General features: G+C 37.3%; 1 protein-coding gene across 1 annotated transcript; it reads left to right on the forward strand.

The window, feature by feature from the left end:
• Positions 1-1,777: 1,777 nt before the first annotated feature.
• On the forward strand, positions 1,778-13,362 carry LOC114464798 (troponin I, fast skeletal muscle-like). The gene is made up of 7 exons (XM_028449361.1): positions 1,778-1,884; positions 8,294-8,335; positions 9,340-9,376; positions 9,450-9,578; positions 10,999-11,088; positions 11,760-11,936; positions 12,811-13,362. Exons 2-7 carry the CDS (start codon positions 8,325-8,327, stop codon positions 12,889-12,891), a joined length of 525 nt encoding a protein of 174 aa, XP_028305162.1. The 5' UTR covers positions 1,778-1,884; positions 8,294-8,324; the 3' UTR covers positions 12,892-13,362.
• The last annotated feature ends 2,546 nt before the right edge of the window (positions 13,363-15,908 follow it).

The raw sequence follows: 15,908 nt of genomic DNA on the forward strand, positions 1-15,908 counted from the left end.
CTCATTTCAATGCGCTTATCTCAATATAAAATTCCTAATAAGAAAGAGAAAACCCAACAAGATCCACATGAACAAGCATTTAGCGACAGTGGGAAGAAACAACTCTTTTAACAGGAAGAAATCTCCAGCAGAACCAGGTTCAGAGGTGGCAGCCATCTGCGTCGACTGGTTGGGGTTAATGGACAGAAGGACCAACAGAACATGATAGAGAGCTAGAACATCAGAGTGTCTCAGACTAGTTGAGCCGTGAACCACAGATCAGGAACTGCCATCGTCAGCTTTACGACATCTGAAATTGAGCAGAGATAGAAGGACGAGGAGAAGACACTGACTGCAGAAAAAAATGATACAGTATTATCAAGTCAGCCTGCTTTGGCCTTGGGCCTCACTCCCAGTGGCCTAGTCAACACTTATAAAAGTGACAAATCTCTTTTTGTTTATTGGTAAGCTAACAGCGACTCCAAGATCTGCAAATGTGACCATTCACAGACGAGTCCATGTCCACTCTAGTGGTTATGTTATGTTATGATTCAGTCCTGTTTATGCGGACTGTTAGTCATAACCAGCTACATCAGAATTTGAATCTTTTCCCGTTTATTGAATCAGTAAATGCTACCGTTTACAGACGAGCCCATGACCAGCGTCATGCATGGCGGCTCAGTCCCATTGGTGTATGAATGGGTGAATGAGTTGATATTGTATAATGCTTTGAGACAACTTCAGTGTAGTCATAAAAGCACTATATAAATCAAGTCCATTTACCATTTACAAAAACAACATCCTAACTAATGCTTTACATTTGTAAATAACATGAAAGTTGACATTGAAACCCTTAGATCACATTTTTGTAGCTCCCACTGTGACAAAAGTTACCCATCTCTGATGTTCTGTAGCTCTAAAATACCCACCAACGTATGACCACAGGACTTTACAGCATCAGCCACATTCACCCATTCACACCCACCAACGGTGACAGAGCAGCAAGGCGAGGCACTAGTCTACCATTGGGACAGGTTTAGTTTTGGAATCGAACAAGCAACCCTCTCGATCAGAAGTAAACTCCTCCACCACCTGATTCATGGTCACCCCAAAAAGTCACATCAACACAGAAAGCAAAAAAAGAAAGAAGTTTGTCCAATGCTGAATTCAGTATGTGCTACTGGATAACCATAAATCCTATGACATTGGTTGGATTGTCGGTAACCTAACCGACAACCACACGAGTGCACCTGGTCTGAAGGTTGAAACTGGTCATCTCTGCAGAACAAAATACCATATCTGCTACAAGGTCTATGTTGTAACGCCCACTTGTTGACCTTAGGGGGAGAGACAACAGACTTATGTTCCCGTACAGTATGAGATCACTGCCAGGTTGTGTCTTGCCTTGTCCTTGCTCGTATATCGCAGTGATGCTTTGCCAAGGGTGGGACTCTAGTTACAAGGCAAGAATTAGTTTCACTAAACCGACATGCCAGCAGTTCAATGGTTAACAAGGAAAACGACCAACCGAGCAGAGCGTTCTGAAGTCTTCGTCAACAGTCATAGTCGCGTGACTGAATGTGTGAAAGACTTCTCGCTGTCATTCAAATCTGTGATTTCTCTCATTTGGGGATCTCACCGCCTTACGCTGGTGGGCAAAGGATAATACAGAGAACAATCTTAAAGGGTGGGTTATTTATAATGAGAGGGTGGGAAGGGACAAATAACACTGGACTGTATTTCCATGACCTTGCCAGCTCATTGGTTTGACCAGTAATCCCTGTCCATAAAGAGAAAGTGGTGGATTTAGAGGGCTATCAGAGATTCCAATATATACCTCCTTAGCACTCTGCCTTTCTGCAGGATTTGGTCTCTGTCGCTCTGCTCAACTTGCCATTTTTCCAAGTAAGGAAACCACAGTTTTGATGCTTTTGATTGTGTTTCTGAACATTGGGTGGACTTGTGTGAGAACGTGTCACGGTTGGTTCGACAGCAGCTGGGAATGCTCTCATATCGTTGGTGTGATGGTTGGAACTCATGTTTGTTGGCTTAGAAATGTGTCAGTGGACAGTTGTAGGTTTGTCTTTGAGGGTTTGAAGCATTTTGTGAGTTTGCTTTTGCTACAAGACCGAGAGGTGTCAAACTGTGGGTGGTTTAATGTCCTGTCAGTGATAAATTCACTGACTTATTGAGCTTTGTTGTCTTTTATTGGGGTTATGAGCCGGAATGACAGGTTTATGTACATATTTCATAGTGAGCTCTAAGTCGATTATATTTGGATTACTTACAGTATATTGATGTTTTAGGTTTCTATCATGTGTGACAAACGTTACATTAAAGCCTTCATGGTCTTATTGAGTATTTAAGTAGTCTTGGCTTTATCTTAATCCACCACTGCCGCCGCATCAGTGATTTACAACTCGGTGATGTGGAATGCAGGAAGGTTACACCATTACAAGGCTGAAGTTGAAAATCGATCCGTCTGTCTTTATCCTGCTGTCAGCGCTGAGGAGACACGGCAATGCCGAGGAAGCCCATCTTTAATCTGCAGTCACTCCCATCCTGTCTGGGGTCTTCACTCTACTCCTCAGTTTAATCCTCGTTTCCAGATTTAGCTTGTTTTCCTACAAGGTTTGAAACATTTAATCTTGCCTCATCAATTCTGTATTACATTTTGGCCGTAAAACAAAATCCGAATCTTTCCATGAAATACCATTAACGCACGGCAGGGACGGGTAACTTTTATTGCAGCGGTGGCCAAATAAATGTGATTATATCTGATCTCTGGGCCATACAATAAACATTCATAACAGTATTCAGAGTAATGACGCATCTGAATATTACTACATGGAAGAACAAAAGTTTGTGTGTTTTTATAGTTATTTTTCTGTCATTCTTTGTCATTTTTGTTGATGTTTTGTGCAATTTCTGTAATTTAGTAACATTTTTTGACTAATTTCGTGTATTTTTTTGCTCTTGTTTTGTGTATGTTCCTGTCATTTTGACAGTTTTTGCTGACATCTTATGCTTTTATTTTGGAGGCCGCACAAAATTAGACCAAGCACCGCATGTGGCCCATATTTAAGTTACCTTACTTTTTCATTTATTTTCATTTATTTGTGTTTTTCGAGCAGGGACAAGAAAACAAAAAACAAAAGGAACAAAATAACTCTTTGTGTTCAAGGAAACCACAACAGAGAAAAACAATCAGAGATGTTCAGAATAACAGATAAGATCCATGTACACTTAACATTGTTATAAAATGTCTGCTCAAAAGGGAGTGGGAAGAAAAAAAGACTTATTTATTCTTAATCGTACAGATTTCATCATATTGTTTCTGTCTGTTTAGACTTCTAGAAATACACAATAAGATATAAAAATAACCAAATACAAAGCAAAATACCAACAATGGTAATACATTCCATTCAGTTCAATTCACATTTAAAGACCACACTAGCCATAGATGTAATCAGTCTATTAGTTGTATTAAGCCCCGCCCCCATCCTCACTGTACTGTGACCAGATCATACTTTTATGAAGTGATTTAAAACTCTGAATGCTTTGCTTTTGTTGTGAATCTAGGCTGTTCCATGATTTTTACTCACATTAAATAAACAATCCAGGTTTTTTATTAATAACGTGCTATGAGATGCTTTTTCTCTCCTCCCTTTTGTTCCGGATCCATTTTTCTCGGTGTGAAGCAGGAGAGCTGAGTGAGCTTCAGAGGTCAGCTTAGCAGGATGCTATTTTTGCATTATGTTCTCATGTCTTGGCGGTCCGAGGGATCTTCTAAAGTGTTGGATTACCATGAACTCTCGTCTTTTTTCTGAGACAATCCTGTCTATCATACACACACACACACACACACACACACACACACACACACACACACACACACACACACACACACACACACACACACACCTTGCACATTTGATCCTATCTCCAAAGCAACCTGCTGTTGTGTCCTCAGAGTGTAGAGTGCCCTAATATACTCCCTCAGCCTCAAAGATATCCTTCTGCTGGCAATCCGTCGCCGGCGTACACATGAGAGCCATTTGTTGCCGTGCCAGCTATCTGTTTTGAGATTCCTGCTTTGGTCGTCCCAGGCTTTCTTTCTTTTAAGACGAGCCCGCTGTCATGTTTCCTGGGTAATGAAGACGTTGCGAACAGCTGTGCGACCAGGAATAGCGTGTCGCTCCATCATTGTGCCTAAAATCAGCTCCTCTGGCACAGGTTTGGCAGTCGACTCACTAAGTACGGAGACTTCTGGTTGCTGTTTGGTTAGGAATTTAATCTTCTTGCAGGCCAAGCTAATGCCAGTAGATAAGTAGAACGTGTGCTACGGCTCAGGGTGAAGGATTGTTAGCTTTGTTTATAAACTTAGCTTCTCTTCAGACAGCGAAAATCCAAATGTATACATTTTATCACCACTTTGGTATTTCACTGCATCTACAATCATCCTACTTTAGGTTCTATATACACTGTAAAGCAGGCCACACCAGTAAAATGCACACATAATGAACTATGAAGAATGATAATTCCCACTGTCTCTCCTTTTGTTATAGTGTACATACATACATACATGCATTTTTTAAAATGGTCAGGTTCGACATCATCAACAGGCAGCTGTGGCCAGGGGTGGACTGGGACCACAATTCAGCCCTGGCATTTTGTGTCCAGACCAGTCCTTGTGCATTGTCAGTGACACCATGTGGAAGCCGTTATTAAGTCAGTGGTGCTCAACATGTGGCTCATTATTTCTTAATTTTGAATTTTATTACCCTAGAAAACCTTAAAATGGGGAAACTTTTATCCCCTTTTTACCTATTTCCTTTGGCCATTTTGCAACTTCCTTTGTCCCAGTTCTGACACTATTAATTGCCTAATATGCCTAATTAATTCTAATTATTATTCCCCCAGAAAACCTTTAAAAATTGAACATTTTTAAGCCCTTTTTTACCAATTTCTATGGCCATTTTGCAACTTCTTTTGTCCCAGTTTTGGCCCTTTTCAGGCTCTGGCTCCTTTTGCAAATAAATATCCCTTTTTATCCGATTTTATGTTCATTTTTGCAAATTCTTTTTGACATTTTTATCCAATTTTTGTCCTTCTTTAATTATTTTGGCTACTTTTTATCCGAATAAGTTAACTTTTGCCCAATAAATACCACTTATTTCCTTTTTCTTCCACATTATTGCCCTTTTTCACTATTGTTTGACACATTTTGACCATTTAAGCAACCCTTTACCATTAAATACCACCTGGTTTCTTTTTATTTGCCATTTTTTGACAACTCTTGAATGTTTTTGACAAATGTTAGTCACTTTCCACTCTTTTCTTACCATGTTTTTGCCACTTTTGGACCATTTTTGGCCACCTGTTACCGTGTCTACCTCCACTTGATTGTCAAAAAAAAGTAGCGGAGCAGACCGTATGCCAGATGGCCAGTCCACCCCTGGCTGTGGACCCCTCGTCTAATTTTGTGCAGCCCCCAACACCCAAAATGACTCATAATCACACAAAATGACTGAAATATCACAAACAAAGAGAAAAATATCAAAAATGACAACAAAATCACACAAATGCTTAAACAAAAAAACCTTGGTTCTTTCCTGTATTAATGCTTAGGTCATTACTCTAAATGCTGACATGAATGTTGATAATGTGAGTCTTATATCAGACAAAATCAATGTTGTCGCCCTCACTGTGATAATAAAAGATGCCCATCTCTGGGTCAGGGATTGAAAATGCAGATTTGCATTAAACACATAGACCACAGTGTATCAACAATAACAAGAATCTGGAATCAGACACATATTATTATTCTGTCAAACACTTCAATATCTGTGTGACCTTCAGCTCACAAATTAGGAAAAGTAATGGATCGCAAGTACTCACATTACTGTGATTGAGTTGTTTTTATTGGGACTTTTTTCAGTATATTTTTAAATCTTACTTATACTTACTGTAAGTACTTTTTTAAAACAAATAAAGTGATTCATTACATTTCTACACAAACCGTTACTGAGTAAATCATTTTGAATGCAGTTTATTCACAACATAACATAACAATCCCTGATTGGCTGAAATCTTCAAAATAGCAACAATCACACATAAAGGAATGTTACTTGTATTTTAAGGATAAAAGCTGGTTTGAATGACACTAAAGACGTATCTGACACAAATTAGTAACACAGTTTAATTATTCAGATTAATACGGTTCATCTAAAGTGCAGTCATGTGACGTGTTGGCATTGCTGTAAGACTTTTATTCCACTGAGTGATGTGGATAAGAATAGCCACTTTAAACCGAGGTATTAACACATCAAGTTCAGTTCCATGAATACTAAATTAATATGGGGGCGTGATTGATTTAATGATGAACTTTCGGGCAAGAGAAAAATAATAACCGTCGACAAAGACATCAAAGAGTATGTGTAAAGATTTAGTTTAGTTTTACTCTCAAATCTGTTGAGAGTAAATTGTTACTTTTTGGTCAAAATCTGATTTTGGGGTTTTCACTAGCTGCGTATGCATTTTTGATGATAATTTGTCTGCCATGTTGTACTTAAAATAACAAATGCATTACAGTTTTTCCACTGGTGTATTTCTGGAGCTTACACTACTGTCACTCCAAACTGTGTGGGTATACTGGAGGGCAGCTGTCCTGCACGTGGAGGCTAAAAAACAGCCCTGATCGTAGAAAACAAAGTTTTAAAGGTTTTTTTTAGTATGTTATACACAATTTGTTTTGGCTTACCTATTGAAATGATCATGTTTTGTAGTTGGTCAGGTTGTCTGTAAACCCACAGGTCAAACATTTACATTTACTTTTACTTCACTGGTGGGACCAAATTGCCAGTTTGATCATTAAAAATTGGTCCTTTATTTCTGTGTACATCCCATCAGGGCTGGACTGGGAAAAAAATTCAGCCCTGGCTTTTTGTGTCCAGACCAGTCCACTACATTATCAGTGACACCATGTTATTAAGTCAGCGATGCTCAACATGTGGCTCATTATTTCTTAATTTTGAATTTTATTACCCTAAAAAACCTTAAAATGGGGAAACTTTTATCCCCTTTTTACCTATTTCCTTTGGCCATTTTGCAACTTCCTTTGTCCCAGTTCTGACACTTTTTTTTCCAGACTTTAGCTTCCTTTTGCGCATAAACACCCCTGTTTTCCTTTTTCTTTTTTCTTCGATTTTTGCAAGTTCTTTTTGACGCTTTTATCCAATTTTTCTCTTTTCTTAATTTTTTTTTGCCACTTTTCATCCAAAGAAGCTCACTTTTGTCTAATAAACACCACTTGTTTCCCTTTTCCTCTTACATTCTGCCTATTTTTGTTGCACATTTTTGCCTTTTTTCAATAATGTTTGCCACATTTTGCCCATTTAAGCTACCTTTAACATTGCATACCACCTGGTTCCTCATTCATTGCCCATTTTTTGCCACTCTTGACTGCTGTTGGCCAATATTAGTCACTTTGTTTTCTCTCTTTTCTTGCCACGTTTTTGCCACTTTTTCCCACCTTACTATGTCTGCCTCCGGCGGACCGCACAGGCCCCCTTTGGTCGACGTACCCCAGATGGCCAGTCCACCCCTGCATCCCACACAGACTGTGAGTCAGTTGTAGGAAGGCTACATTTGTTGCAACTGAAACAAGAGAAGGAAAAATGGTCAGTTGTAAATTTAAAATGTTTTTAAAAAAAGAAGAAAAATGAAAAAAAAACAAAAAAAAAAAAACAAAGGCAACAAAGTTTATTTCTCATTTTTTTTTACTTATCTTGTCTGTATTTTTTATTTATTTTTTTTTTCCTGCTTCCAACTCAAACAACTTTTAATGAAAATCATGCTCACCTGCTTCCTGATATAATCCACCTAACAGGAGCTCAGAAATGCACACCACCTGTTTGAAACTACTCATAAATGTACAAGAGAAATGTATGTAATAACAATAACATGAGTAATTTTGATTAGTTACTTCTATCTGGGTCCTTGATATTAGGCCTAATCTCTGATTTTTAAACAGATTGTTATTTATGTCATTTATTAAGAGATAAAGACATTTGTTACAACAAACAAACCTTTTGTTACACTTTATTACAGTTGTTGGAATATTTCCTAAAAAAAGACATTACTGGCATGTTTTCAGTGTCAATTCTGCAAAAGACAGAAAAACTCCAAACTGGTTAAAAATAATCAAAAATGACAAAATTGCATGAGTTGGAGTCAATACTCAGTGACTCGTTGATGATAACTCAGTCCTAGCGGAGAGATTTTTATTGTGCTTGGTCTTCTTTGTTTCCAGGTAACTGTTACATCAAGAGCTTCCAGCCAACATGGCCGACGAGTGAGTAACACCAACATCTGCCTTTCTATGAGAAGTTCACTTTACATTTTCACATCAGGGTTCCCACCAGCGCTGTTGAGCGTAGGGGCCCCCGACGTTGTCATTTGGCTTCCAGTGGCTTTTGTTTTTTTCCTTTTTTCAAGAAAGTGTCTATTTGTACGGCACCGTACAGACAACCCCCGGTGTTAATGGTACGGTTACTGAAGTACAAGTACGTAGCGTCTTAGGGTTAGGTTTAGGTTATAACCCAATATTGCAACATTTTTTAGGGTTAGGGTTAGGTTTAAAATAAGGTTTAGTCTTAGTCCCGCGACCAAAACTGGCCAAAGAGGGGCGCTGCGTACCGATAGAACGTCGATATATTGATACAGCAACCGTACAGATAGCCACTGCCTTTTTTTAATCGGTACCTCCGTAATATTTGTTGCACACTTGAACATAAAAGGGACTGCTGGGCGTGTCCATAACAATCCCAATAATACTGTGGGTGTAAAATATGTATAAATATATACTAATATGTTATTTCTTGTCTTAATACAGTATACTGTATACACCAGGTATGAGTAACTCTCTAGATCTATTCATCGTGACCCCTCACCAATTGATTTGATTTAATTTAATAATTTTGAACATGAGCACTACAGCAGTATATAAACCACAATTAAAAAAAATAAATAAAATAATAATAATAATAATAATAATAATAATAATAATAATAATAATAATAATAATAATAATAATACGTTGGTGGTTAGGTTTACGTCACTAAATTTGGTCCTCAAAAATGCGCTCACACACACACTATGCGGTCCCCCAAAGCTGTGAAAAATTCCTGGTGACAACCCTGTACATGATTCTTTGAGTTGTACATTCCAATCTTACAATCTTATTATAATACAAACTCTCTACTGTTAATGGGTAAAATGTTGAAATCTGAGGAAAAAAACAAAAAACATTATTTAGTCCACTATTTACAGTCTGACACTTATTTAACGCTTTTACAGAAAAAGACTGTCTGCCAGGCGTAAGCACACTCTGAAGGTAAGGGTTTCATCTTTCTGTTTGCTCTGTGTTGATCTTCATCCTGTCACTGACACCCTGTGGTGCTGCTCAGAGCTGCATGCTGGTGGTGGCCACCAACCTGCTGGAGGCTGAATCAGTGGTGAAGGTTGATGAGAGGGAGAAGTTCCTGTCAGAGAAATGTCCTCCTCTGGAAGTGCCTCATTCCAGGGATGAACTTGTTGTGAGTGCAAGACCATAACACATCATTTCAATCTCCAGTGTGCAATAGAAAAGTGATATTTACCCCTGTTTAAACACAGCCTCTATGACCCCCACACCACCTGATATACAAACGTATGGGGCGCCAATTAGTAGTTGCAACATTTACCAAACGTATGTGATATTTTTATTGTTACTTTTGACCAGATTTACAAAAATCTTTGTGAAATTAGTGATTTTTTTCTCTCTCGTAAAAATATAATGTCAATGTTAAATCCAAATGTTAAATATTAAATCTAAATCTAAATGTTATATTTAAATAAAAATGTTAAACCTAAATCTAAATGCAAAATGTTAGATTTAAATGTCACATTTTAAATGTTAGATATAAATGTCACATTTTAAAAGTTAAATCTAAATCCAAATGTTAAATCTAAATGTCAAACGCTAAAGCTTACCGGTGAATTTGCAAATTAGCTACATAGTTAGTTGCACCCATGACATTTAGATTTAACATTTAGTTTTAACATTAACATTTAGATTTAACATTTACAAAACGCATGTGATTTTTTTTAATGTTACTTTTGACTAGATTTACAACATTTTTGTGAAATTAGTGATTTTTTTATCTCTCGTAAAAATATGTCAATGTTAAATCCAAATGTTAAATATTAAATCTAAATCTAAATGTTATATTTAAATAAAAATGTTCAACCTAAATCTAAATGCAAAATGTTAGATTTAAATGTCACATTTTAAATGTTAAATCTAAATCCAAATGTTAAATCTAAATGCCAAACGCTAAAGCTAAATGGTGAATTTGCAAATTTTCATATTAGCTACATAGTTAATTGCACCCATGACATTTAGATTTAACATTTAGATTTAACATTTAGTTTTAACATTAACATTTAGATGTAACATTTAGATGTAACGGTAACATTTAGATTTAACATTGACTTTATATTTTTACGGGGAAAAAAACATCACAAATTTCACAAATATTGCTGTAAATCTGGTCAAAGGTAACGACACATTTTTAAGCGTGGTTTGTTACTAAATGTTCCAAAAAGTTGCTGTTTATTTTAGCATGTGCAACTTAACAATCGGTGCCCCTTATTAACGAGAATCAAATGATCCAAAAGGACCACCTGACTGTAAACCTGAGAACTTTAACTAATGACGCTTCTGAATCGGATAAACATTTTCATTACGTCTTTTAAATTGTTGTGTATATAGATGCTGAATTATTGTGTTCCATGTATTACAGACGGTAAAGTGCTGTCTTCCTCTGGGGCTGTGAAGGTAGCCTACTAGCGACCAGTCCCGCATGTTTTGGTTAGCTTAGCATGTAGCAACACTGGCAAAGCAGGGTCAAAAGACAAAATATGATGATATATCCATTCAAACTGCATACTGTTCTTTTTGTTTTTATCTTTTAGGAGCTGTGCCATAAACTTCATGAGCAGATTAACCTCAGTGAAGAGGAGCGCTACTCCATAGAGTTTAAACTGAACATGGTTATAAATGAGGTACTGTCATGTCCTGAACTGATCACACGTGTGTTTATTTTTACATGCAGCATGTTCACTTTACTACACTGTTAGCATTATTGCGTTACGCTAGCAACTGCAAGCGTAACGCAATAATACAATTACACATGTGGAAAAAGCATCAAATTCAATGTCTCATATTTAGCTTTTCTCACACTTGGAACACATTGAACTGAAATAGCTTGCTAAGTGTTGCACTGTTTGTTAGCCGTTTAACAATTCATAGCCATCCTGGATATTGGTTAGAGACATCTGGTCAAAATGAACATTGCATTTAACTACAATGTGATTCTGCCAAAGAGAATCAACATCACATTTTCCATTCATGTCTACAGGGCATATCATCAGATATCTAAAATGTCTTGTAGCCAAATATATATATATTTTAATTACTTCATTTTTTTCAGAAATCATGACTTTTTTTTTTTCCTGAATCCCAAAAAGTGCCAAAATAGATAAAAAAATAAAAAAATAAAAAATAATAAAAATAATAAATAATAAAAAATCTTCATCATCTATTGTAGGAGGTGTAGATTGATAAATAAAAAGCCCTCCTTTAAAATAAAGCCACAGGATCTTTTTACTCATATCTTGTGTCTGTAACCCACTGTTGGTGTGAGAACCTGTGCTTTGTTCTTTCTATTCCGCAGGTCAGGGATCTCAGCATCAAGATTGTGGATCTGAGAGGCAAATTCAAGCGACCCCGGCTGAAGAAAGTGCGCATGTCTGCAGACGCCATGCTCAAAGCTCTGCTGGGCTCCAAACACACAGTCAACATGGACCTGAGGGCCAACCTGAAGCAGGTCAAGAAGGAGGTGAAGGAGGAGGTGAGATGATGACACCCACCTACTCAACCCTGGCATTATGTGTCCAGACCAGTCCACTACATTCACAATGACACCATGTAGAAGCTGTTATTAAGTCAGTGATGCTCATGTCTCTATTTTAATTATGTTTCCCCCAGAAAACCTTAAAAGGGGGAAACTTTTCAACCCCTTTTTACCTATTTCCTTTGGCCATTTTGCAACTTCCTTTGTCCCATTTTTGCCCCTTTTCAAAAAGTTTTTTTCAGACTTTAGCTACTTTTGCCAATGAATACCCCTTTTTTTCCTATATTTTGTCCATTATTGGCCTTTTTATCCAAATAAACTAACTTTTGCCCAATAAATACCACTTGTTATCCTTTTTCCCTACATTTTGCTTCTTTTTGTTCCATTTTTTTGCCCTTTTTCACTATTGTTTGCCATATTTTGCCCATTTAAGCTACATACCACCTGGTTCTTCTTTATTTGCCCATTTTTTTGGCCATTCCTCACTGCTTTTGGCCCATTTTAGTCACTTTTCACTCTTTTCTTGCCACATTTTTGCTACTTTTGGACCATTTTTGGCCACTTTGGCCACTCGCTTGTAAAAAAACCCCCCAAAACGTAGCGGACTAGACTGGCCCACCGCCAGCATTTAGAAAAATGACCATTCTAAACATGAATACAAGAAAAACCAAATGGTTTTGTCTACTTTTTTATTATTCTGTGTTTTTTCATCATATATTTTTCTGTACATTTATGTCATTTTTGCTGTTGTTTTGCGTATTTTTATATTTTTGGAGTTTTTCGGATAAATTTGCACATTTACTTTGAGGGCTGCACAAAAATTCAAACCGAGAGCCATTCAAACTAATGCGAGGTTTGTGTTTTTTTGCAGGACAAGCAGCTGCGTGACGTCGGAGACTGGCGTAAGAACGTGGAGGACAAGTCTGACAGGAAGAAGATGTTTGACAGTTAAACATAACGGAGTTCAGGTCTAATGTCTGTAAATGAAGAGTTTCACTTTTAACGGCCACATATTCTCTCTAAATCAAATCAGTGTTAGCTGACGAGGACAAACTTGTCTTTCGTGTTAGTGTGAAGTGCAGAAATACATCTGGATGAAGGTGCTTTGATGCTTTGTGCGTTTCTAGGATGCAATTTTTGGATTGATTTCCTATATTATGAGAAAGATGATGGAGGGAAGATGAGGTGATATGGGTGATTTGTGCTGTAGGGTGTTAGTAACGTGCTGGGGTTTGTGAATATGTCACTTTGGGTGAAACTCTTCAGCCTTCTGCGTTGGCCTTTATGGAAAGTAATGTACTTATGTGCCATCCTGCTGTACATTTTACAAAAGGATGATTTATTCTTCTGCATGAACATGCTGGACGACAACAACGTTTTTCTGTTCACAATCAATTAAACCATCCATGTTCTTGAAGATTCACCACTTTGTCACGCATCTTCTGTTCATTTACTGTCGAATATGAGGGAGAGATCCAGACCAGACCACCAGGCACTTTCAAAGTGAAAGTACAGCTTGAACTAACCACCACTGTCATGCTCCTATAATCCTAAGCATAAAGGTGTGACTTGGCTTTTGCTGAAAATAAACACAAAGCTGTGTGTTCACCCTCCTGTCTGTATCCTCCTGCATTTGTAAAGCTGAGGTGTGAGCATCATCATCATCATCACCAACATCATCATCATCATCATCATCCAGGAGTGTAAAACTAAGTTTGTTTTTTTTCCGTATACGACCCATCTTGATCTCAAGTAGGGCCGAACTGTTAAAGTAACATAAAAGAAGATCACAGCAATAAGTTAGATATCACTGTCTTTCGAAGAATAAAAAAGATTCTGGAGCCACTGGATTAGTTTACAACAATTTATTTTAACAATGACAATGTCATTTGTGAAAATCTTGTGGGATTATTTGTGAAAAATTAGAAACATTTATGAAAAATGGAGAGTTCTTGCTGCAATTTGTGATTAGAATATTATTACTACACTCATTGTAATCAACACTGAACAATTGAAAGCTCCCTATGGCAGAGATGGGTAACTTCTATCACAGCAGGGGCCACAAAAATGTGATTGTCTGAGTCCGAGGGCCACATTATCAACCTTCATGTCAGTGTTTAGAAGAATGACCAATCTGAGTAATGATCAAAGCTTGAAAACACACATTTTGTGTGTTTTTAAATTTATTTTGTCGATTTTCTTGTCAATATGGTAATTTTTGGTTGTGTTTTTGTGTATTTGTCAAGTCATTTTATGTCATTTTGTGTAATTCTGTATGCCTTTGAAGTACTTTTGTATATGTTGTGGTTTTCGTGGTCATTTTGCATGTGCTGCCAGTTGCCTATGTCTGTCCTATGGGGAGTTATAGTATATTTGGAGTAACTGAGATATATTTGGACCTCAAATATCTGGTGACCTAATTAAAAGTAAAACTAAATCTCCTTTAGCAGAAAACAAACCACATATTCGGACTCGGGGGGAATAAAACGCATCCGCTGGTGCCACATTTTTTTACAAAATAAGCAATTTTGGCTGACGTATTGAATTTTTTCCAAAATGGTGGCCCTTACAGAGTATCTGTGCCAAATGTCATGTTTTTGAACCAAAGTGAACGATTCTCTTGAAATATGCAATGAATCTGCTGCACTATGTGGTCAGCCTGAGCCCCACATACCAGTGCAACAGTCCTTATGTCTAATCAGCATCTTGATTTGCAACACCTGTGTGGTGGATGGATTATCTGGGCAAAGGATGTGCCGACTAATACAGATTTAGGCTAATTTGTGAACAGTATTTGAGAGAAATAGGCCATTTGTGTAAAATAGAAATAGTTTTTGATCCCTGGCTTCAGCTAATGAAAAATAGGGTTAGATTAATTTTTTTGTTCAGTGTAGGTTAACAACGCATGTTTTTTCTAGCAAACAAAAAATATTATTAGAATTATTATGATGCTAAATTGTAACCTTCACTAGCCTTCCCAATGCTAGGATTAATACTATCAATCATTAATGGAGTTTTTCAACCCCTTGGGCTGTGGGACAGTATAAGACAAGTCATGAGAACATTCAATGCGTTTACTCGAAAAATAAAATAAATGTCTTCGTCCGATAGTAATTTGATTTTTAAATGCATGTTTACAACTTAGCTAGGCTGGAATTAGACAATCGTTAGCTCAATGACCACATCCAGATAATGTGATAAATCGAGCTAATGCTGCATGCGAGAACGTTAGCTCATTAGGAATAAGACACGGCGTCCTGCGACCATCCCCTGGATGAAGAAAGAGACGAACGACGGACGAGAAGGAGAAGATGCACTTTTGGACAGATGAGGAAACCAGTTTCATACTGCAGCTGCTAAAGGAGCGGAAAATATTCAAATACATGGACGGGAGAGAAAAAGATTTTCATTTGCTGTTATCTTAATACAGAAAAAATACAACGTTTTGCAAAAAAATACACCTGGAGGCTGAGTCGGAAAATGTTTGTCAAGAGTTCCATTTTGGCTCATGCATGGATACTCACACAAGACGAGAGGACCTTAATCCACGTGTGAGCATGTGAACACTGTGTGAGAGTAATCCACAGAGCTGTACTGTTAATTCTAAGAAAAAAGCAGAAACATGCAACATGAATTTGTCGGTGTGTGTGACTCTATTAACATCAAACTCTCGTCTGGTGAGAAATGGTAAGTTTTTTTTATACATTATCATAAACAGATCTATATCAGTTTCATTCTCATTATTCACTTTATTTTCCATTTGTCTTGCAGATGAAAAATGAGATGGTCATTTTAGCACAAAGGTACGTTCACTCATTTTCCTGTTTCATCAAAGCTCCATTTAATGTCCATCACTATAAGAAGAAACATTCCCTTTTAGTCTCAAACCTTTGTCCTTAGTGTAAGGAGGGGAATGATTAAGTTCTTTCAATATAAAACCTTTTAAAAAGTATTTATTTTTAAGTATGT

Source organism: Gouania willdenowi, chromosome 6, assembly GCF_900634775.1.
Source record: "Gouania willdenowi chromosome 6, fGouWil2.1, whole genome shotgun sequence".
Classification (NCBI taxonomy): Eukaryota; Metazoa; Chordata; class Actinopteri; order Blenniiformes; family Gobiesocidae; genus Gouania; species Gouania willdenowi.